Source organism: Electrophorus electricus, chromosome 8 (assembly GCF_041902795.1).
Source record: "Electrophorus electricus isolate QZ-2024a chromosome 8, ASM4190279v1, whole genome shotgun sequence".
Lineage (NCBI taxonomy): Eukaryota > Metazoa > Chordata > Actinopteri > Gymnotiformes > Gymnotidae > Electrophorus > Electrophorus electricus.
In genome coordinates, this window is record NC_137504.1 from 21799286 (window position 1) to 21820000 (window position 20715).

The following is a 20715-nucleotide window of genomic DNA, read 5'->3' on the forward strand; positions in this document are numbered from 1 at the left end:
CCGTGTGTTTCTTTACATAGTTGTCCAGGTCTTGGAATTGTTTTTCTACTTTGCAAAGGGTGCAGTATATTACCAAACGTGAAACATTGTTACAGTATACCTGCATACTGCATAGATACGTATGTATATTGTCAACATGTATGACAACTAGTGTAGAAACTTTTGTCTGATCACTCAATAAAACGTGCCTGTTGGAAACTTTTTTTTTTTCCCTCCCTGATTGCTGGAGTGGGTTCACAAATCAGTATGAAGTCATTCATTCAGGGGTATGACTGACAGTCTAAATCTTAAAATTAAGCGATTCCTCCAAGCATTTGAAACATGTTGGGTAACACACATTTTTAATAACAAATTGCAGAGTTCTGCAATATTTAAATTTATACATGAAATAGATGCATAAAAGGAATCACTGTTAAATTCTTGTGTAGTAGACTAACGTACAAGAGCGTTTGAACTAGATCATTACTCATCAGTAACGTAAAAATATAAAAAGTAAAAAACAGAATCTGGATGTACTGGAGGACTGACTATGAAAACAAAGTACATGCGCAGTATAAGGTGATTTTAGCCAAACGTTTTAGTTACGGTTTTCCTCCTGAGAGTCCTTAAAAGTTCTAACTAACCATAAAAAGCTTTTCACATCTCTCTCCACTGTAGTGAAGCATAGTACTGGAGCTGGGGTCAACGGTACTGTCTCTCTCCCGTGTCCCCAGTAAAACCCGACCATTCCAACAGCCCAAAGGATTGTTCAGTGCAAAACCCTGCGCCGCAGTCCTGAGCAGCTGGCAAACACGGGGTCCTCGCAGCCCTCTCCGAGCCCGAGGCCGCCTGCTCGTGTTGGGCTTGGACATGCAGAGCCCTGCCTGGACTGCTGGAAGCTGCCACCCGTGCGTGGATCCTGTTCAGGATGTTGGCCAGGGGTCGTGGGCCGGCGCGGGCCGAGGTGGCGATCGCTTCCAGGCTCCTGAGGGCGATTTTAGGCAGCTGCAGGCTCCTCACTTTGGGGGGCAGAGGTAGAGGCTGCTCTGGGTCAGGACGGGGCTCTGGCTGGGGTGAGGGGAGTCCGGTCAGGGCGGGGCGGATGTGACTGGGAGCCGGGTTCTGGATGCCAGCCTGGGCAGGGGGAGGTCTGGTGTAGCTCCACTGCTCACTGGGAGATGGGGCTCGGGTGCTTTGAATTACTGGCAGAGAGGCACAAACGTACCGGAGCCTGTTGGGGTTGACTTCATCAGACCTGGACAGGAGAGACCGCAAAAACAATGCAGTGGCTGTATTGGCCACAAGAAAGGACATATATCACATGAACTAATAACTTTTTTTCCCTATTAAATTATTTAATAAATATCATTAAAACAAATTTGCTACATAAAATAATTAAAGCTATGACTGCAATTGCTACTTCATGTCTTAAGGCGTCGCAACACTAAGTCTATAATTCAGCTTACAGTATCACAGCCATCTTACCTGCTGAAGGCCCTGGCATTGGGGCTGGGCGCTCGTTGGGTCTGATGGGGCACTTGGGTCTGGCTCCAGGTTTCTGGCCCCACACCCCCCGAATTCATAAAAGCGCATATGAAGGGGTTGGAGATGGCCGAGGGAGGCCCCTTCATGTCCGGCAGACGCAAGGACTTAGCAAAGTCCACCGAGCTGGAGACAGTTTCATCCGCCTTCTCTTGTGTGTCCAGCGGCCCTGCTGCTAAGAAGCAATCAATTTCTACTCCTGATGGGCCGTTTGAAAAAACGACTTTGTTCTCTTCATACTTCAGTAGTCTTCACTAACACATGGTTCAAACCCTGTTTCCCAGAACACAATTCAACTTAGGCCTGTACTAATAAGAATTTCGGGTGGTGACAGCGTTGTAGCCTGAGGGTCGACTAAACTCCACTAGTGCATATTTTTATCAAGCGTCCTAATGTGGGACTTGCCCCTCGCATATTGTGGCTGCTTTGCCCTGATCCCGGGCAACTAATACGGTTTTAATGGAGTTGTACTCTAAAATGATAAATATATATGGATTACATATGTAGTTCCAATACAAATATGGTGTCTGTTCTAATGAAAAGGTGCCAATTTGACTCAACATCAGCCCTGCTGAATACCATTCAACTAAAGAGTGGTACACGTGTGCAATAAAATAGAAATAATATGTAGTCAGTAATGCAAAGCAGAAAGGTAATGGAAACACTAAATACAACACTTAAAGACCAAGATGCAGCACCACCTCCGTCCCTCTATCATTCTCTCTCTCCCTCCCTTTCGCTTTCTCCCTCCCTCTCTCATTCTCTCTCCCTCCCTCTCTCTATCATTCTCTCCCTCCCTCCCTCTTTCGCTTTCTCCCTCCCTCTCTCATTCTCTCTCCCTCCCTCTCTCTATCATTCTCTCCCTCCCTCCCTCTTTCGCTTTCTCCCTCCCTCTCTCATTCTCTCTCCCTCCCTCTCTCTATCATTCTCTCTCTCCCTCCCTCTTTCTTTCTCCCTTCCTCTATCATTCTCTCTCTCTCCCTCTCTCTATCATTTTCTCCCTCCCTCTCTCTCTTTCTCCCTTCCTCACCTTTAGGTGTTCAGATAAATCCTGAATATTTTGGCACCACTGAGTGGGATTTGTTCCGCAAATAATGATGGTCTTAGTCATGAATCATTTAGCAAGTATACAAAGTAATTATAAAGTAATTATTAAGCAAGTAACACATAAGCCAATGATCCTAAAGCATGTTTTTTGCCTAAGTATGATAGATCTTTTATGTTTTATATATAAACACTACCTTCATGGCTTTGAGTCCTGTTCAGGTGATGTCTTGGATTGTGCTTGGCCTGGATAACTTTGTCTCTGAACCTAATGTGCACAAAAGCTAAAAAGTTGTCCATGTCTGTCTTCCCATTTTAAATCATGCAATGCACCAGGTCTTCGGTGTCAGTTACCTTTTCCTGTTAAGGCCATCGTCACGAAACCCTTTGGCGAAGGGGTTGTTGTCAATCTTCAGCTTGGTGATCTGGTGACGGAAAGACAGGGAAGCGCCCGTCAGCAAACAGCCCTGTAATCACTTTCTCGCTGGCAAACATGCTCTGATGTACTTAGACGAAGAAAACAAAGGCTGGAAAGAATTTGTCTAATTGGCACTGTCTGTGTAGTCTTCAAAGACGACTTTTCATTGTAATCAATGCCACCGTGACCCAATGGATCTGTCATCTTTCACTGCTAAATTAATTCCGACTTAATTGCTTACTAACTATGGAGCCCAAATCTTTTAGACATATCGGTGTCGTTTCGCAAGTGATTATAAAGGGGGAGGGGAATCTCAATGAAGGCCGGTTTAATTTTCTCTGTGCAGCTCCCAGCTTATATGTGAAAGTGATTTCGCGAATTCTCACACGAACCACCAGATGGCACTTTGGAAAAGGGCATTTCTTACTCTCTCTGTTACCAGGGTCGGTTCTCAGCTCGCCTGTGGCACCGCTCTCAGCAGCTGGCGATTTAAAAACGCCGTCACGCCCTTTTGCGCTCAAACAGACTCAATATCTAACGTACGTTGACCGACGGTGTCGAATGTGCGCTGCTCCCACCTCGTGGTTGTGGTAGGCTGTGACTGCTATGAAGGCGGCCTCGGGAAGGGTGAAGCGCAGATAGCCCCCGCAGGGATCCGGAGCCTGGACTATATGCAATCGAGGCTGGTACTTGTGCATCGAGTGGAGGACAATATGCTAGTTGGGGCAAAATAAAAGGAAGCTTTAGATAACATACCAGCGCGACCTTTTTTTTTTTTTTTAACTTATGATCCAATGAACAAAACGTTTCTTACAAATGTATAGCCAGTGGCAGCTCTGACAGATGTACCGCATGCACATTTGTTATGTAGGTCTGCATCCACCCCCCCCCAAAAAAAAAACAAACCCCAAACCCATTCAGTATCTGGGAAGAACAGGTTTGCATGAACGCTGAGCAAACTGATTAAACATTGACATGACGCGAGCGTCCTCACCAGGCCGTTGGAGTTGAGGGCGTTGTTGGTGAGTTTGAGCTTGTGGAAGGAGATGGGGTACTGCATCCACCTCTCGCCCAGAGAGGGCGAGTCGGGGTGGATGAAGAAGCGGTCGGGCAGGCGGGGCTCGCCCGCGCCGCTCGTCTCCCAGTGATCCGTGCACCACTGCAGGAACGAAGGTTATAAGGGCTCAGTATATATATATATTAAAGCCATCTATTTATTCATTCATTTCATTATGACTGTCGGTTAAAACTCATCGACTGACGTGTAGGTTAAAAATGGGAAGGAAAAATGGGAGTGTTTTTGTGTGTGCGTCTGCTTGCGCCGAGCGGAAGGGAGGGGGAGGCACCTTGTACTTGTTATTATCAGACGGCACCATGTCCATCATCACCACGTACTTGACTCTCGGGTTGAGCCCCGTCACTGTGACTTTGCAGCTGGGGAACATGCGCCTGAAACGGAACACGCCAGGGGGAAAAAAACCCACGCCATTAAAAAGGAGTCCGCTAATTGAAAGGCGCTTGAACAAGATGCATTTCGTTAGAGGGCCATTAAATTTTGATTAGAGCAGACAGCGACGCCAGAACAAAGTGCTTTGGCAGTTACGAAAATCGTGAGCCGGATTACTCCGTCCATTAGGCTACGAAACAAATGAGTTTACCGCCTTGGTAAATAACTACGTCTTTACAGACATGCTTTATTCAAAAGGATTAAAGCAATGGATAAAACTGTGCAGATATATAATATATTAGCGTAGGTATACACAAGCAGCCTATTAAAGCAGGCAACCCAGACTTGAACCCGTGTGCCGGGGTCACGTCTGTGTGAACTACCTGCCGGTTTTGGTAATCAGCATCTCCGTAGCGACGCTGCTGAATTTGTCCCAGAGATCGCGCCCATGCAGCGACACGTGAACCGGGAGCGAGGTGACCTCCGCCTCGCCGCCGCTGACCTCGGCGCTGTCGCAGCGCTCGCTGCGGTGGATGGAGTCCTTCCATTCTAGCCAATAAAACGAACGTTTTAATATAATGTCCACTCTGCTGTTTCTCTAGCGCCACTTTCTACAGTTTCCTATTGTCAAAAATGCAATGCTGTTTTGTTTTTTTTTTTAACTTTGTTTTCAGTGTCCATCCTTCTACTGAAAACGTTATGTATTCCGATGTAGCAATAAAACTCAAAACAAAGTTATATGAAATGAAAAGCTAAAAAATAATGCTGCTACCCATGAATGTTGAGAGAATTGTATGTGCTAAATATTACTCACCATGCGGGTAGTGTCCATAGCTGTTGGCCAGGGAGTTGAGTGGACAAGGGCAGTCCAGCACAAGCCGTTCCTGGTGGACATACATGGCCCTGAAGCAGGAGTCACTGAACCCTGCAGATGCCGCGGGCAGAGAGTCAGCTGTTGGAGATGAGATGTGACGGGATGTTTCCCAGGTGGACACTCGTCCTCCACACATGAAAGAGATGCGTGAACATCAATCCACAGCTCCCCCTTTGATCTGGCTCCTGGTCCCACCACTCTTGCCCCGTCCTGCTCAAGGGGGTGTCTGTGAAAATGCTGCTCTTCTCTGGTTTTGGGGAGAAGAGGAGGGGGATCTCACTTCAGAGGCTCGGGGTCTCTTCAACCCCCCCGCCCCCCAACAAATGCCCCAGAAGGTGTTAATCACCCTGGCAGTTTGTCCCCTGATAACTGCAGGAAGCTAGGTCCTGTCCATGCCACTTTACTGACCTGTCCTTTATGTACTGTTCCCAGGTCAGTCACAATTGGACAAATTCTAACCTTACGCATTTTTGTCAGCATCTTCTAACCGGTCTTGGAGCAGCAGCAAAACACCGTTTCCACCAAAGGCCCCTTTATTGACCAGGCCTAGACAGGAGGCCTAGATGACATGATGGTTAGTAGTAGGAAGTGTGGGTAGTGACACGTGAATGCAAGGTTTTCCCCCAGCTCAGCGTCTTGGGCTTGCTTATCCACGTCAAACGCATTGATCTGCTGTGCCAAACACCTCATAGTTTATTCACCAGCAATAAAAACCAATGGGCTTCTACTCAAAGGAAGGTCAGGTGAGGGAGACAAAATGGTGACCATCAACAAACCTGTCAATAAACCAATAAAACTGCTTAGATGTGATATTAGCATATTTAAAAAGATGACTTTCACTGCATATGCTCTTAATTCCCACATCATTATGAAACTTTCTGGCAGAAAATATCTACAGGAAATCTCCAGGCCACAAGCCAGTTTCACAAAAAGTCACATTAAGTATAGTGTTTAACTAAATTACATTGTCATTAGTGATTTGTGTGCACTACTAGCACACCAGTATGGGATGTGCCATAAATAACAAGATTACATATCCCCCATAATCAACTATCTTTCTGCAAATTGGAAAACATAATACGAGGTTGTTGATGAGGTCACTGGCACTTTTTGCTCAGACCTAGAGCAGCTTAAACTTAAAAATGGCAGAACTTTAAGCACTCCAAGGCCTCGCACTGTGTAACGGGGAAGTTAAGACCGTGCGCTTTCAACAAAGGCCCTCTCTGCACGCCCATGGCCAGTTGACTTCACGTCTGGCTGGCCACAGGAATCTCCTGGGTAAGCGATCTTCGTTTCGTGGAAACTTCCACCTGTTGGGGAGCAGCAGATAAACAGCGACGGGGCCAGCGCGGCGCATCCTGGTGCCGCTCTGATAGGGCTCCCTCTGGCTTATCTGGGCGTCCTGGGCCCTCGCTCAGCACACGCCCCCCTCACCCCACCCAAACCAGGCAGCCTGAACCCACAGCAGCCCGCTAAAGTCACTCCTGTGACGGCCCGGGCCTGCAATGAGGAAGATGCAGAGATACTTGCTGACCTGGCATCAGGTTAAGGTGTGTCAAAGCGTGTTGTGATGAGGGGGTGGAGGGGTTTCATTCCTGACTGTAGAACAGTGGTAAGAGTAGGTGGCATCAGAGTAACCCTGGCGTGTCTTACCATATACCGTGCATGTACGTTTCCATGCGAGGGCACTAAAAATAAATTCATATCATATATGAATCGCATCTCTAGTGCTTTGCTGTTTTAATCGGTTTGACACGGCAAATGCTGGTCAAGGAAAAAGATGTTGAGAGGACCAAGATTCTGCTTTATATTCCACTAGGGAATAAGGAAACTGCCAAAATAGTAGTTCAGTATTGTTTTAGCTTGGATTACAGTGTAGCTGCTTACTGGAAAATAACTAACACAAAAGAGTTCTACTCATGTAATGTGTGTGTGAGAATCCAGCACGAGAAAGCTGGCATTTTGGCCATGAAGATCAGCCAAATAGAATTCAGCAATATCTGACCACTTTAAAAATTAGCTTGTAGCTTTCAGTTTTTTTTTTCAGTTTTTTTTTTCTAAGCTGCAACGGGGTAGCGCGTGAGGCCGTGGCCACACACACACACACACACACGTATGAAGGCTAAGGCTGGAGTAACTGTTCAGCAGCTGATAGAGGACAGGATCTTGATTGGTGAGAAGGGAGAGCACAGATAAGGGCAAGACAGCCCTTACGTCATCACCATATGCAAATGAGTGGGGTCCATTAAAAAAGCTGTGGCCCTGGGGTACTGCAGAGAGCTCTCAGGCAACCGCAAGAGAACGGCGCCGCCGAGCCTGTAGACAAAGTTAAAGAATGGAAAGAAGACGTGGAACGGTGCCAAACGGGTGTAATTAGGCAGTTCATTAACACCTTCGGCGAGGGAACCGGGGACAAGTGACCTTAAGGTGAGAGTATGGTGACTTAAAGTAAACAACTGGGCCTCAGTTTGGGCAGCCAATTAAAGGTGACGAAGTCGCCCTGCAAGTGTGACTTTGCAAATGTTTGGATTGGCTTTTAGGAAAGATCCCAGACAAAGGCTGGATCTTGTTGGAAACGGATCGTATATGCTAACTTCGTTTAAATAACTCCAAATGTTGTTTTGGGAAAACTTTTTGTTTGAACACGCGTCAACACTGCCCTTGTTGGTTTTGCTTCCTCCCCAGAGCGACACGGGTACAGACTGTCCAGCTTCTCCACGCGATCATCCTGTCCCCTGGACAGGATATCATCATATACTGTAAGTTCATTATGGAGACACTACAGTATAGATGATGTACTATCCAGGGTGTCATTCCTTCCACCTGCACACCCATCTTCTGAGAGAGAGAGAGAGAGAGAGAGAGAGAGAGAGAGCGAGAGAGAGAGAGGGGGGCAGATAAACCGTTACCATTACTGAGTTTAGTAATGGTAAGGGTTCTTCTGCTTCTGCTCGATGTCGTTGCTCCGTCAGAGGTGTTTCACTACAGTCAAGGGTCGGGACGGCTGAGAGCGTGCTGCATGTTGTACGTTGACGCAATTAAATGACATTTGTCACACCAGTCACTTATGTGCTCTTTTCAAATGTTTATTACAAGTCCCTCTGTAAGGGAAGATGCAGACAGTTTGTGTATATGTGCAGTTACTCAATAAACGCACCTGAATGAGTAACCCTGAGTCAACAATTTCATTTGCATACAACATACAGACTAAAGAATGTGGGGGTTTTCGGCTCGAACGGTTGGTCTAAAATTGTGTGACCTCACTGAACATACAAGTGACACAGCAAAAAAGGTGGGAGGGCGTGGAGACGGACGGACATCTTGCTTCGGGCTGGCTGAGCCACGAGTCCGCAATTCATCACCACGGCCTGGATAAGGAGCCGCTGCCAGCCACGCTTGATGGACGGCGGAGGGCACAAGAACAAACGCATCGCCATCTTGTGCCCGTTTTAGTGGAAGGTTACTGCTCCATTTTGTGTTCTGTTAGAAGGGTAATCCAGCCCTCTGGGGCTGTACTTTTAGTTAAGCTTCAGCAGCTCTCAAAGGCAGAGCGCGAGGGTGGGTAGGTGTGGGTGTCAGGGGGCTGTTGTGCTAGTGTGCGTGTGTGTTTGTCTGTCTGTCAGAGATAGAAAGTAAGATTTAGCAATGCAATATAATTGTCATTCCAATAAAGCTAAATTAAAACTTGAAGAGAGAGAGAGAGGAGAGAGAAAGAGAGAGAGATATTGTACAGCCTGGACTGGGAAGTGTTTTAAAACACAGAAAGAGTGTACCAGTACACCAACTAACTCTATTACAACAAATAATATGGACAAATGATGACAATAACTGCCTGCGATCTACAGAGAGGTTACTGTCTGCAAACACGAGCAACTCTGGGTTCTGTAGATAACTGCCCCCCCCACCCAAAAATAACAGTAAACTCTATATGAACCTCATCAGTTGGCCTGCATCTTGTTCAGCTCTGTGACAGTGTGAACTTAAATCATGATGTATCCCCACTGCTAGAATGGGGACAATAGCTGAACAACGGCTTCACTAATGGTCGTGCAGGGACACGGGATGAAGAGAACTCGAGAAAACTCGGAAAAGGGGAGAGAAAAAAAAAAAAAAAGCAAAAAAAAAAAAGCAGCTCATGCCCAGAGTGGAGGATCTACCCCAAATCGGCGTGCTGCACACAGATAAGAGCCGGCTAGTGTGTGTGAATGCCGCACGTCAAAACAGAAGCCTCGAACAGCCTCAAAACACTGGTGAAGAGGGCAGGTCCATCTGCAAATGCACCCTGGAGGGTGGAATTTGTTTTTATGCTGAGGTCCTGGTAGGGGAAGTCTGGGAAGCGGCCGCGGCCGTCCGTGGGCGGCGGGTCCGGAAGTCCATTTTCCGGGCGCCCCGAGCAGACCCGCTTCACCTCTTCAGGCTGATGGAGATCCTCAGCCGCACTTCGCGCTGAAAGGCGTTCATGAGGTCCTCCGAAACCTCCCGGGCGAGCCGAGTCACCAGCATGCCGCCGGGGCCGATCGCCATTTTCTGCGTGGGACAACAAGGGAGGTATTGGGGGGGGAGAAAGAGAAAAGGAGAAAAGAGAGAGAGAGAGGGATAAAGCAGAGATAGAGAGGGAGACGGGGGGGAAAGAGACAGAATAAGCAGGCATACTGAGTATAAAGACAAAGTGAACATTAACAAAACGCTGTACAGTATAAACCCCAGTTTCCAATGGCTGTATGATTTATAAAAGGAAAAAAAAAAGGTTTTTCCTTTTTTAGCTGAGGCGGTCACACTTTTGCTGACCGCCGTGTTCAAACTGCATGACTTACAAAAGGAATCTGCTCAAATATTTACCATTATTTGCCAGACTTTCCTCAAATATTGCTTTTGCTTCTGCGCGTACATTGTGTGAAAGGTTACCAGGCTATCCGAGAGTGAAACTGCGTGTGCGGGGGGTGAAACGGCTCTCTCACCTTATGGCTGTCCTTCTTCACATGGAGCTTGATGCAGATTTCCAACATTCCATCCTCTGTCTCCCTCCAGAGCTCAATATGCTTCAAAACAGACATCAACACACAAAGAATCAACAGGGAGATCGTTCAAGCCCTGCGAAAACTCCACTGTTCAGAGAGGACGGAAATGGAGTGTGAAAAGGTTTTTATTTGTTTTTTTTTGGGGGGGGGTTTGTTCCCCCTAACCCTCAGAGCAGTTTTCGTGCTGGTGAAGGTCACCTTTAAAGACGTAAAAGCAGAGGAGAGCAGAGAGCGGGGGATAGGGTTGGGGGAGGGGGTTGTGAAGCCAACCGCATGACTCAGGGTGGGACTAAAGATATCTTAAAGACCGTTAGTAGTTCACAAAATCGCGTGACCATCTTTAAGATGGGAGGTATCATGACACAAGTTTGACTTAAGTCCCATTGCGGGCGCTACCTGAGTCACGGTGTAGGGCACCTCCTGAGGGAGGTATTCCAGAAGCTTCTCGCGCACCATGTTGGTGCACACGTCCTCGGGGTTCTGGTCTGTAAGCACCTCGCTGTGGTACTGCCAAGGGCCTGGTTTCGCGCTCACCAGCAAATATCTCTGTCAAATTAGAAGGCAACGTTCACTATCGACACTTATCCGGAGCACCTATCACAGCAGCGGTTGGAACGGAAATATAAACCACCCTCCGCACGGGTCCGGCGAGGACTCGTGAGAGGAAGCGGCGATGCCAATACGCTCATCTCCCATTATGCCGCGGGGTTTCGTACCCGCAGTGGCTCCACGTCCTCGCCATCTGTGGCAGACAGCATGAAGACATCCCTGAAGTGGGGCCAACCTTTACAGTCCTTCAGAGCCCTCAGCTGCTCCCTGCTCAGGGTACTCTTGGTCTGCGGCTCTGCCGCAGCCGGGAATTCTGCCACCTCTTTCTGAGACGGCCTAGGGGTGCCGTGCACCCGCTTCCCGTTCACAACGCCCTCGGTCAGCTTGGTTGTGAGGTCCAGCAACAGAGTTTTGTTCTTCAGGAGGTCCACCTTTTTGGGGTTGTGTGTGTGTGTGTGTGTGTGTGTGTGTGTGTTTGTGTGTGTGTGTGTGAGAGAGAGAGAGAGAGACATAACAAGCATTTACTCAAGTAGACTGAACATCCTGTGTTACACTGTACTTCTACCAAGGGCATTTTTACTGCATTTCTTCAGCATTTTCAAGCATACCTAATGTGAATAGAGGTATTTAATATTCAGGTTACATAGTTAAGACTAATCCTGATTAGCATAATGTCTAATCTTTTAAAATGCGAGTCTATGTAAAATACCCATTTAAGTCTATGTGCCCATGTAAGCAGTTTGTTGCATCCCAAGAACTGCCAAAGGTTTCCAAAGAAACAGGATGTTTTGGCCAGTGGTTGTTCCTCAGCTGGGCAAGCAAAGTGCTTCTCTCTACTTGCACAGCTGCTGAAGGACCTGGGTCTGCTGTATCCTGCTGGTTAACGAGCTGCCCATATTAAAGCGGTCAGAAGCAGCGAGACAACGCTGGCTACCTTATTGAGGACGAGGATGGCAGGAATATGCGGACACAGGGCCAGACACTTCAGCACCTCAAAGTCAAGCCTGTTGTGGGTCCACCTGTCAGAGACGTCCACCATCACGACCACTGCAAATGGAAGAAGGCATTAAGATGGAGGTGGTTTCCAAGATGGACGATAGTTTCTGGTTTGGGAAATGGTTCAAATAAATCTTAATGTTTAAAGCGCGACTGCTACGGTCGTCATTCCAGCGTTACAGTGAAGTGATTTGTATTCAGTTCATTCAGAGTAATTACCCAGATCAGCCTCTTTCAATGACTTCAGTGGATCCACAAGAAGAGACCTTTCCAGCTGATGTCTGTGTGGAGTACAGAAATAAGGCGCGAGTTATACGTGTGTACCTTACACACCTCTTTTCCACATGCTCTGACCAGGGCTTGACCTTAGCCCGAAATTCATTTGCAACTCAGAGGTGAAGACACTACACCTCACTCTTCTGTCTGACAGAATTCAGCTCTTGGAGACAATCGTATCATTTATTAACTGTGGTTAGATTAACTACAAATCTAACATTAAAAAAACATTAGCTACATTAAAATTTTACCTTTTAACTTTGGAAGGTGTAGTAAGACCAGGGGTATCTAGGAGAATCTGACCATTGAGAGAGAGTAAATGTGTTTTATTATTATTTGTGACACTGATATCACACCTAAAAAGCCATAGATCAGGCAATCTGATCAACAAGGATTATTAATATGTTGCGAGAGGATAGTGAAGATCTGAGCACTTACAATTTGAGTATCATCATCTGTGATTACTCCCAGTGCACTCGATCTTGTTGTATGCACTTTCTTGGAGACTGGAAACACCTGGTTAAAGGAGGTGAATGATTCATAAGCGAAAACACTAACACATTATTGAAATTACTGTGGACAATCAGTACCTTCCTGCCAAGAAGTTGGTTCGTTAGTGTTGACTTCCCCGCGTTTGGAGCGCCAATTATAGCCACCTTTAGACACTTCGGACTTTCTGGCTGATCTGGCTCCTTCAGTAGCAGCGAAAACTGATCAACTGAAGGAAACGAACAACAAAGGGAAATCCAATACGCCATGCAGGTAAGATCAAAACACTTGCTTTTAGCAGAATGTCGCTAAAAGGCGAGCCTCAAAGCGTAGGTCACTGTGAACTGCGCCAAGATTACCTCTGTCCGGCGGAAGAGCGGCTGGGCAATGACCCGGAGCGCCATCGGGGAGCAAGGCTCTGCCCTTCAGTAGCCCGTCCAGAAGCTCCCTGGACGACACCCAAGCGGCCGAAGAGGCGTGCAAGCCGCGTCCCACGACTCCTCCGGCATGAAGAACTGACGAGCAAAAGTGAGGTTTTAGCCACACCATCCGACATATTGAAAGGTAACTAACTCAACGAAGCTGAATAACGTAGCTGGAAATGTAGGTGTAGACTAGATTTGAGCGAATATATATAAAGTCTGTAAAAACTGTAACCCTGCTGTCTAACTAGGATTTCGGTTCGGTGCGGTCAAACTGACAGTCTATCAGCTATTTAGCCGCTTAGCTTACTAAACGAACAGCTCCGATTGACCTACTGTGTTTTTAAATATAGCAAATCTTCAAGTCATAGTATTATGATAACCTGCGACCACAGGAGGGGAAATCGTTTGACAATGTGTGTGGCTGAGCTAGCTCGGTATACAGTTTGAGTTAAATGTCTCTTATTAACGTGGTCCGATAATAACAGACCTGTTCGTAGTCGTGGTGACGCATTTTCCAAAGTCACCGACAAGCTAGGAAACCGCAAAGACCTTCGTAAAATAGACTCGCACATACGTAAAGCCATCTTCATAGATATGTCAGTGTGCTCAAATTATATGTTATTTTATGGAAGCGCAATTATTCGTGGAAGGTTATTTCACGTTCCATATTTGTTTACGCATGCGTTCAGGGCGCAGACATCTTACTTTAGTCGAAGAGTGCGGCGTGCCGGAGAAGAGCGCCCTCGTCTAGCAGTAACTTATTTTCTTCCGCCACCTACGGGACAAGTGGAATCACACTCACGCAGTGTAACGGGTTTTTTTTTTGTCTTTGCGTTCTTTTTGCCACGCTGTCATAAATTCATCGGGATATTCTTGACATTTTATATATGAACAAAAATGCTCTTGATCAACCTATCTGATATCATAGGAGCAGGATATTAAGTCTGCACTTGCAAGCCGTCGGTAGAATACAAAGTGCCTAGATATCGTGGATATATTACATTGTATATGCATAACAAAAGCTTTTATAAAAGGAGAAAATATAGCCCTATATCTGTATCTTTGTTATGCCTGTATTTATATCTACACTTTTCCCACTGAAACTATCAGCTACATAAAATTGTGAAGTGTATAAAAGTGACCAATCGGTACAGCATATGAGTGGGGGAAAGAGATTTGGGACAAGATTCCAGGTGAACCAGCTGCAAATGTCAGTCATGTTTGGATAATCCGACAGCCCAAGATAGTTCAGGACGTGGAAAAAAGGAGCAGGTTCTTCATCACATATGCCTCAGAATCAAATTAGTTACATGTGTGTGTTGAAGCAATCAAATCCCAAGCCAACGGCTCTCAGCTTCCCCCTGTGGAGTCGCTGCACCTCAGAGCTGACCGGCGTGATGTGGTGTGGAGTCGACGGGGAGCCGCGGGCGCGAGAGCGCTGGCGGACCGTGATCAGGAATGCGAGCGTGGGGCCGCTCGCGCACTTGCAGTCGGAGGGAGCAGATGTGTTTTCCTATCGCCCATCAAACGCGCCGGCTGCTGGCTGGCCCGCCCGGAGCGGAGATGGGTTCGCTACAGACACCTCCGCCGGGGAAGATGAAGGAGATCAGGTGGCTCACAATCTGTCATCGCTGAGAGCCTGCTCGGCACCGACAGAACAGGAGAAAAGGAAGGGGGAGGCCAAGTCCAACTAGGAGGTCTCAACTGAAGCAGGAGTTAAAGAATGAGAGCAGTGTTTTAAGTATTGAAGGAGGCACAAACAAGAGACACTCAGATCTGTTTGAACTGTATATCACACACACACACACACACACACACACACACACACACAGACACACAGACACACACACACATATCTGGTATCTCTTCCTAGAACTTTTTCTCTTCAAATGCCCACTCTGTGTATAAAAGAGGGGAGTATAAAAGTGCTTTTGGTGAACTGCTGCATTAACTTTTCCCTTTAAACCAGCAGAAAGAATCTGTCCCTCTCTCACACTCTTTTGATGAGAGGACTATTTCAGGGAGCCATTTAATCATCTCATGGTGCAGTGGCCATTTCAGGGCTAGATTACTTGGGTGTCGAGGATTAAAAATACATCTTGAAACGAAAAGGTCCCCCACGCCGCACCCTTTTTTGTGCAGCACCGCCTCGCGTGCCAGCTCGCAGCAAAAGTGCTGCTCCGTGGTCAAAAAAGGCAAAACCCGACACTTTGTGGGCCGACACTGAGCCCTGCGCTAGTACAAAAATGACTTTGCAGCAGAGAGCCCCTAAAGGGGGTCCGGTGTAGGCACCCCATCTTGGCTCAGGCTCGGCGTCGGGGTCTTTATCGTTTAGAAGCCGCGGAAGGCACAGGGGCTGCTGCCGCGCCAGACATTTCAACAGGTTTCCAATCCTCTTCCTGGCTATGAGTGGCAGATGTATGCCCACGCATGCACAGACACATGTATGTGCGGAGGAACGTGCGCTCACGCCACCATCAGGCCAGGAGAGGCCTCCGTGTTCCCGTGCTGTTTTTCCAACCCTGCTGCATGGGAGGAGGGAGTAACGGAGCTGATGAAGTGGGGAGTGCGAGCAGCAGGGCGACAGGGAGCAGCGAGGACGTTGCAGCCCCAGACGCGGGCGGCGCCCCCACCCCCACCCTTCGTGCGCGCGCAGGTCGCCGCGCGACAGGCGCACCCATTTCCGCATGATTGCGGCCCCACCGCACAAAGCCACGCAGCCAGATGCATCCTTTGTCGGGCCCTCATCAGCAAGCTTTTAGAGGGATCATTTCGAAAAAACACCGGCAGGTCACATATGGCCGCCCTGAATCTAAATTCCCCCTCTGATTGGTGAGGGAGAGAGAGACAGAAAGAGAGAGAGAGAGAGAAAGACATGGGGGGGGGGGGGAAGTCATACTCAATCTAGAACTGCAATCAATATGACTTGTCTGTGAAGTGGATCGATAATACAACCCCATTGAAATCGTCAATCATGTCAGAGATGGATATAAAAAGCGTAATTAGGAACACCGTTCCTAAACATCCTGTATTGACGTCTCCCAGGGCCGAAGAAAGACACCATTCTGCGTCATTAACTTTGTATTATTGCCTGATGGAGCCCATGGCTGTGTACTCCTTCTCTGACGCTACAGGCCCTCTGACTCGGCCCTTTCTGCAGATCCAGGATCAGTTTCCCCTATGCCCATCATGTCTTTAACCAGTACCATCCAGTCTGCAGTGCTGGCCTCTTATCAGACATAAAAGGACAACCTGGATCAATCCAAGCGTGACTCTTTCTCTTTCACTTGATGGATTTTCTTTTCAAGGAAGGAGCAGAAAGGGAGGCTTACTGTGGAAGGACTGTGAACAACCTGGTTCGAACTTTGGCGGTTTTGTCATGTGTCAATGAAGCAGATGAATCAGATTTGATCGCCAACCTTCTTTGAATAGATAAACAGCAGACGGCACAATGTCACGACGATGATGATGATGAACATGATGGCAATGAAGGTCTCATGGATGATTGATTTCGGTCAAAGAAAGACTACATGTCATCAATCAACTTCATATGAAGTGTCTGTGTAACCATGACAGAGAAACATCACGTCACATTACATCCCGTCCACCGCCCCTGGAGGGAGCATTCGGGGGTGGGTGGGGGTGTGGGTGTGATGCTGGAAAGCGAAATACACTTAAACACATTCTCACGCTGAGTTACATTCATTTACTCAATGAAACCACATTTTTTATATTTTATCAATACCACACAGACGGCAGGTGGGGACATCTAATGACGCAATTTATCTCAGCTGTCACAGAAATTTTAGACTGGGGCAAACGAATTAGGACTCAGGAACACCAGAGTGGAACTCTCTATCAAATCACCTAATATATTGATATTATTGACAGGGCTTATTATGGATTTAGCTGGTCTCCGAGATTGGGAAAATGTGTTAAATTTCCAGTTTGCATAAGGTTGTTTCATGTACGCTAGGATTACACGTCGATTCAAGTTTTTCTTGGGAAATTTTAAAAACTATAGATGTGACAGCTTTTTTCACAATTTATAGTGCAAGCGCTTTGACGAAGTATTTAAATATGTCGCACAAAACGTATTTTTGTCATGATCTTTTTATAGATTTTTATTAGACATAGAAAAAAAAAGTATGATGAAATAATGCAGGCGCAAAGGTGTACTTTCTATTCAGGCGACGTTGAGACACACCTGAATTATGCAGCGTCTAAATTCATGCCCGATTTTCTGTGAGAAGCGTGGATGTGCGCATGCGCCGGAAGTTGTGCCGCAGACAGCAGCAGTGATTCGGCAACGCAGAGCAACAACAGTAGATGAAAAAACCCCCCCACTGTACCCAAATAATAAACCATCACGATGTTTTGAGCAGTGCATATCGCCGCTGTCATCGGAGAGTGAGTACTGTCCTTACCTATTATGATTGTAGTGATTTTATAAGCGATTGCTCGCTCTCCCTCCTTTTTAACCTTTGCAGAGCAACAAAGGAGTCAAGGCTTTCTACTAGGCTACATTAGTACTAGAAAGCTGGCTAGTTAGTTTTAGCATGCTAGCTAACCAGCTACATTAAAGTGCCAGCTGGGCAGAATTTCTCTGAAGTGTAATTTAAATACGATGGCATTTTCTAAACATTTTTGTGCTTTATTCTTGCGTAATTCGACCGACGTGTTGAGTAGTTGGTGTAATGTTTGAGCTGAAGTAGCCTATAATAACCGGCGACTGTAGTGATCCATGTTGTTACAGTTTTATAACATAGTAACAGCTAATCCTGCCTGCAGGACAGCATGACTTCTCAGTTTGTCTAAACGCGTTCGCATTGTATTACATTGCAGGTTAATGGGCTATATAGATCTGTTCAGAATAACCCCCAAAGATGTGTGTAAAAGGTGCAATTTATAAATTCGTTATAAGCATTTATAAATTGTTAGGCAGCATTGTACTCCTTGTCCTCTTATGTTTGACGGTTTCTGTTACAGGGGAGTTGGGTTGTATTTCTGGAAGTGTTAATCAAATACAGTATTTATCACAAGGCCTATAAGCAGGATGTCGGGCACAGTGCCGACCACAAACTGTGCACAAATAAAGTCGCATTTCATTCTCTGAAAAAACAATCATATTCATGACCTTTGCGGAATATCGGGGCTGTTGTTTCAAAATGTCACTGGGGATCTTTGGGTCGAGAAAGAGTGCAGTGTTTTGAAGCTGGGCGTTTTGACAACCTACAGAAGAAAAGCTCTTGGGTGGAAAGTTGTAGAGACGCACGTAAACTGCCTCTATGATTGCGGGAGTTCTTGGGATGTTTAGTTTAGCAACTGTATCTTAGATTGGTGATTGTTATTAAGAGATTGGTTAATTATGACTGCATGACCACAAGCGTCGGTTTTCGTCGATGGGGTCATCCCTTCGGTGTGTCCAAGTCCAAATTCAAGGCAGTAGATTACGATATTGTAACATTATTTTGCATTACATTTTTTTACAGTGTTTGTGTGATATGTATGCAGGTTATTTCATTTAGAAATGTAGACTAATAGTAAATCAGAGACAGAGTTTTTAATAGACAGTAAACTAGACCTGCGTTGTAAGTATTTGGGTCGTTTGACTTGAACGGTGCATCCAGACAGCAGGTGTGGGCCCTCACATCAAGGCTTGTGTCGGCGTGTCCTTCCCCAACAGTGGACTGAGCGTTTTACATGAACGGGGTCGGCAGGGTAACAAAGGGCTGACGTCATTTATTGCATCTGGCCGCATGACTTCCACCTCGGAGTCCCCGCCTCTTTGTCTTGGAGACGACGGTCTGATTGGCAGAGCGCTCCGGCCGAGGCGTGCTTGTGTTGAAGCGCGGTCCAATCGGCGAGAGCATAGAGTGAGACTTCCGTGTTGATGCGCTCGCTGGGGCAGAGTGGAGTGAGAAGCGGCGCTGGAGACGGCGCTGCCCGCACTGGAGACGGACCTGCCTCAGCTCAGCGCTCCGCTCTGCGTGTGTGGATTTCCCAGCCCCCCTTTCCACTGCGAGACGTGGGATTTTAAAATGCATCCGAGTCCCGTGGATCTGTGCTAAATGTATAAATAGACTTGCTCGTCGAATGTCATCATCCATCTGTAATTGGACCGCGAGGTAAGACCGTATTATCTACTTTCGTGTCCATATGTCGTGGGCTTCACGGGGCATTTTTCATCGGGCGAGCATTTTGATCCGCTGTTTTCCGTTCCGTCATGCTGATAAATGACGGGAATTACAAATTGGCGTAAGCGCTAATGATTTAAAATCAAAGCGCCCCTTTTTTTCCCCTCCAGGAACGCAGGTTATCACCGCTTTACAAAAGTTACGTGGATTAATGACAGCCGGTCATGAATGTCGCAGAAGGCAATTGGTCCGAGAGAAACAGCTTTTCTTCCGGTCCCGAATAGACCTTGGTGTTGGAAGTATGAAACACGACTATGTCTATCCGAGAATGTCACCTACCTTCAGATGAAAGCGTGCAAAGTGAGCTTACGCTATCGCTTATTTCAGCTTTTTGTATCTTCTTCTTTCGCGAATGTTTTAAAGCGTTTACACTGTGCTTTCCCGTGGGTCCCGGCGGTTCGTAAGAGCGCGGTGTCTTCTGCGGAACCGGACAGCCCGTCCTCGTTTTCCAGCACCTCTGTCTCGTCGTGGCGCGTCGACACGTTCCGCTTAGTCCGTCCGAAAGCCCACAGCCTGGGAACGCGGTCCTGCGGCGTTGCGCAGTCTCCAGTCGTGCCCTACATTTCCAAAGAGTGGATAATTAAGTTCCCAGACCCTTGTTTTCCCGAGAAACGCGGTCTCCTATTCTCAGCACAATTATCGCTTATACTCGGGGATCATTTTTGACGTCTGGGTGTAACGTTTGTCTTCACAGTGAAAAGACATTATGCGATTTGGCATTTCAGATGGTAGGCTGCTGAAGACAGTCATCTCGAACGCCCATGCCTACTAATTAAATATTTGTTCCGTCTTTTTGTGGGAAGATTGAATCACTATGGTTATTTATTGATGTCTCGGTCTGAAGGTAGCCTCTTCCTTTACAGATAAGACTAATTGGAGGGAACTGTAGCTGTCATCAAAAACTCGCCCTGTTGTCCAAGTTTCTCTTCTGCAGAGACCTTTTGCATCCGTGGTCTTATCAAAGTTTTTCCACTGTCCTCGGAGCCATGCTAACGGCAACATATCTGAATCATGAAAGTGCCTTCCCCAAACCAGCAGTTGAGTAACAATGAGATCATTATGACCCCGGGTGCGGCCGCACAGAAAGAGCCACTATGTTCTACGGTGCCCAAGTGCTAAGCGCTACAACGCAAGGAATCCTACTAATGCATGCGGTAATTAGCCAGCGCCTCTGTGTCCGTGTGCTGAGGGCTTGTGGCTGAGTTTGTCTTTTAAGTGGTTTATTATGTTTAATTGACCTGCCTGTGCAAAGCATAACTAGCTAAGGGGCAAATAAAGGGAGCGCGATCTTATTCCTGCATGTTTGTCGTTAATGTTTTTCGGCAAAGCACTCCAAGCTGGAAAAGCACTTCAGTAAATATTAATTAGAGTCGTAGTGCGTGCCTGCCTGCATGCGTGTGCGTGCCCACGTGTGTTTGTGGTTGGTGGGGGCCTGCGTGGGCGAGGTCGGTCCAGCCGCTA

General features: G+C 47.0%; 3 protein-coding genes and 1 long non-coding RNA gene across 21 annotated transcripts in view; 2 read left to right on the top strand and 2 right to left on the bottom strand.

Annotated features, from left to right (window-relative positions):
• Positions 1-15: 15 nt before the first annotated feature.
• tbx16l (T-box transcription factor 16, like) lies at positions 16-5748 on the bottom strand. Of its 2 annotated transcripts, none has more exons than XM_035527391.2 (9): positions 5245-5748; positions 4814-4979; positions 4330-4432; positions 3978-4142; positions 3562-3699; positions 2920-2990; positions 2763-2833; positions 1465-1696; positions 16-1234 (listed from the first exon to the last, which is right to left on the bottom strand). In XM_035527391.2, the coding sequence occupies exons 1-9, from the start codon at positions 5438-5440 to the stop codon at positions 682-684; spliced, it is 1695 nt and encodes a 564-aa protein (XP_035383284.2). In that variant the 5' UTR covers positions 5441-5748; the 3' UTR covers positions 16-681. The 2 variants fall into 2 exon arrangements, with proteins under 2 accessions (XP_035383284.2, XP_035383285.2); XM_035527392.2 differs by having other exon boundaries at positions 1465-1693; positions 5245-5747.
• A 644-nt stretch (positions 5749-6392) lies between these two features.
• On the top strand, positions 6393-8473 carry LOC113577588 (uncharacterized). Its single transcript, XR_004776189.2, has 2 exons — positions 6393-7731; positions 7990-8473. It is a non-coding gene; the product is annotated as an uncharacterized LOC113577588 (long non-coding RNA).
• Positions 8370-14085, bottom strand: eral1 (Era-like 12S mitochondrial rRNA chaperone 1). The gene is made up of 11 exons (XM_027010312.3): positions 13545-14085; positions 12992-13147; positions 12734-12861; positions 12582-12659; positions 12395-12441; positions 12087-12148; positions 11806-11918; positions 11039-11302; positions 10719-10868; positions 10263-10343; positions 8370-9831 (listed from the first exon to the last, which is right to left on the bottom strand). The coding sequence occupies exons 1-11, from the start codon at positions 13645-13647 to the stop codon at positions 9709-9711; spliced, it is 1305 nt and encodes a 434-aa protein (XP_026866113.3). The 5' UTR covers positions 13648-14085; the 3' UTR covers positions 8370-9708.
• The window catches only part of fam222ba (family with sequence similarity 222 member Ba), a 51225-nt gene continuing 43566 nt past the window's right edge, over positions 13057-20715 (top strand). For 11 of the 17 annotated variants that reach the window (XR_014124870.1, XR_014124875.1, XR_014124872.1 and 8 more), the window contains exons 1-2: positions 17497-19185; positions 19365-19554. Coding sequence is in view for 5 of the 17 variants with exons in the window: in XM_081719199.1 (XP_081575325.1) it covers positions 19423-19554 (132 nt within the window). In the remaining 12 variants the exon portion in view is untranslated. Of the gene's footprint in view, positions 13197-17495; positions 19186-19364; positions 19555-20715 lie in introns of those variants that run through there. The other 6 variants (XR_014124882.1, XR_014124876.1, XM_081719200.1 and 3 more) reach the window with 5 other exon arrangements.

Excerpts from the sequence above, each read along its gene's own strand:
- tbx16l (XM_035527391.2), bottom strand. The coding sequence starts at position 5,440 with ATGTGTGGAGGACGAGTGTCCACCTGGGAAACATCCCGTCACATCTCA. Across the intron at positions 2,834-2,919 it reads GATGGCCTTAACAGGAAAAG|GTTCAGAGACAAAGTTATCC; the intron begins GTAACTGACACC and ends TGTGCACATTAG. Across the intron at positions 1,697-2,762 it reads CAGGACTCAAAGCCATGAAG|CAGCAGGGCCGCTGGACACA; the intron begins GTAGTGTTTATA and ends ATTGCTTCTTAG.
- eral1 (XM_027010312.3), bottom strand. The coding sequence starts at position 13,647 with ATGAAGATGGCTTTACGTATGTGCGAGTCTATTTTACGAAGGTCTTTG. Across the intron at positions 12,149-12,394 it reads ACACCTTCCAAAGTTAAAAG|ACATCAGCTGGAAAGGTCTC; the intron begins GTAAAATTTTAA and ends TACTCCACACAG. Across the intron at positions 10,869-11,038 it reads AGGACGTGGAGCCACTGCGG|AGATATTTGCTGGTGAGCGC; the intron begins GTACGAAACCCC and ends CTAATTTGACAG.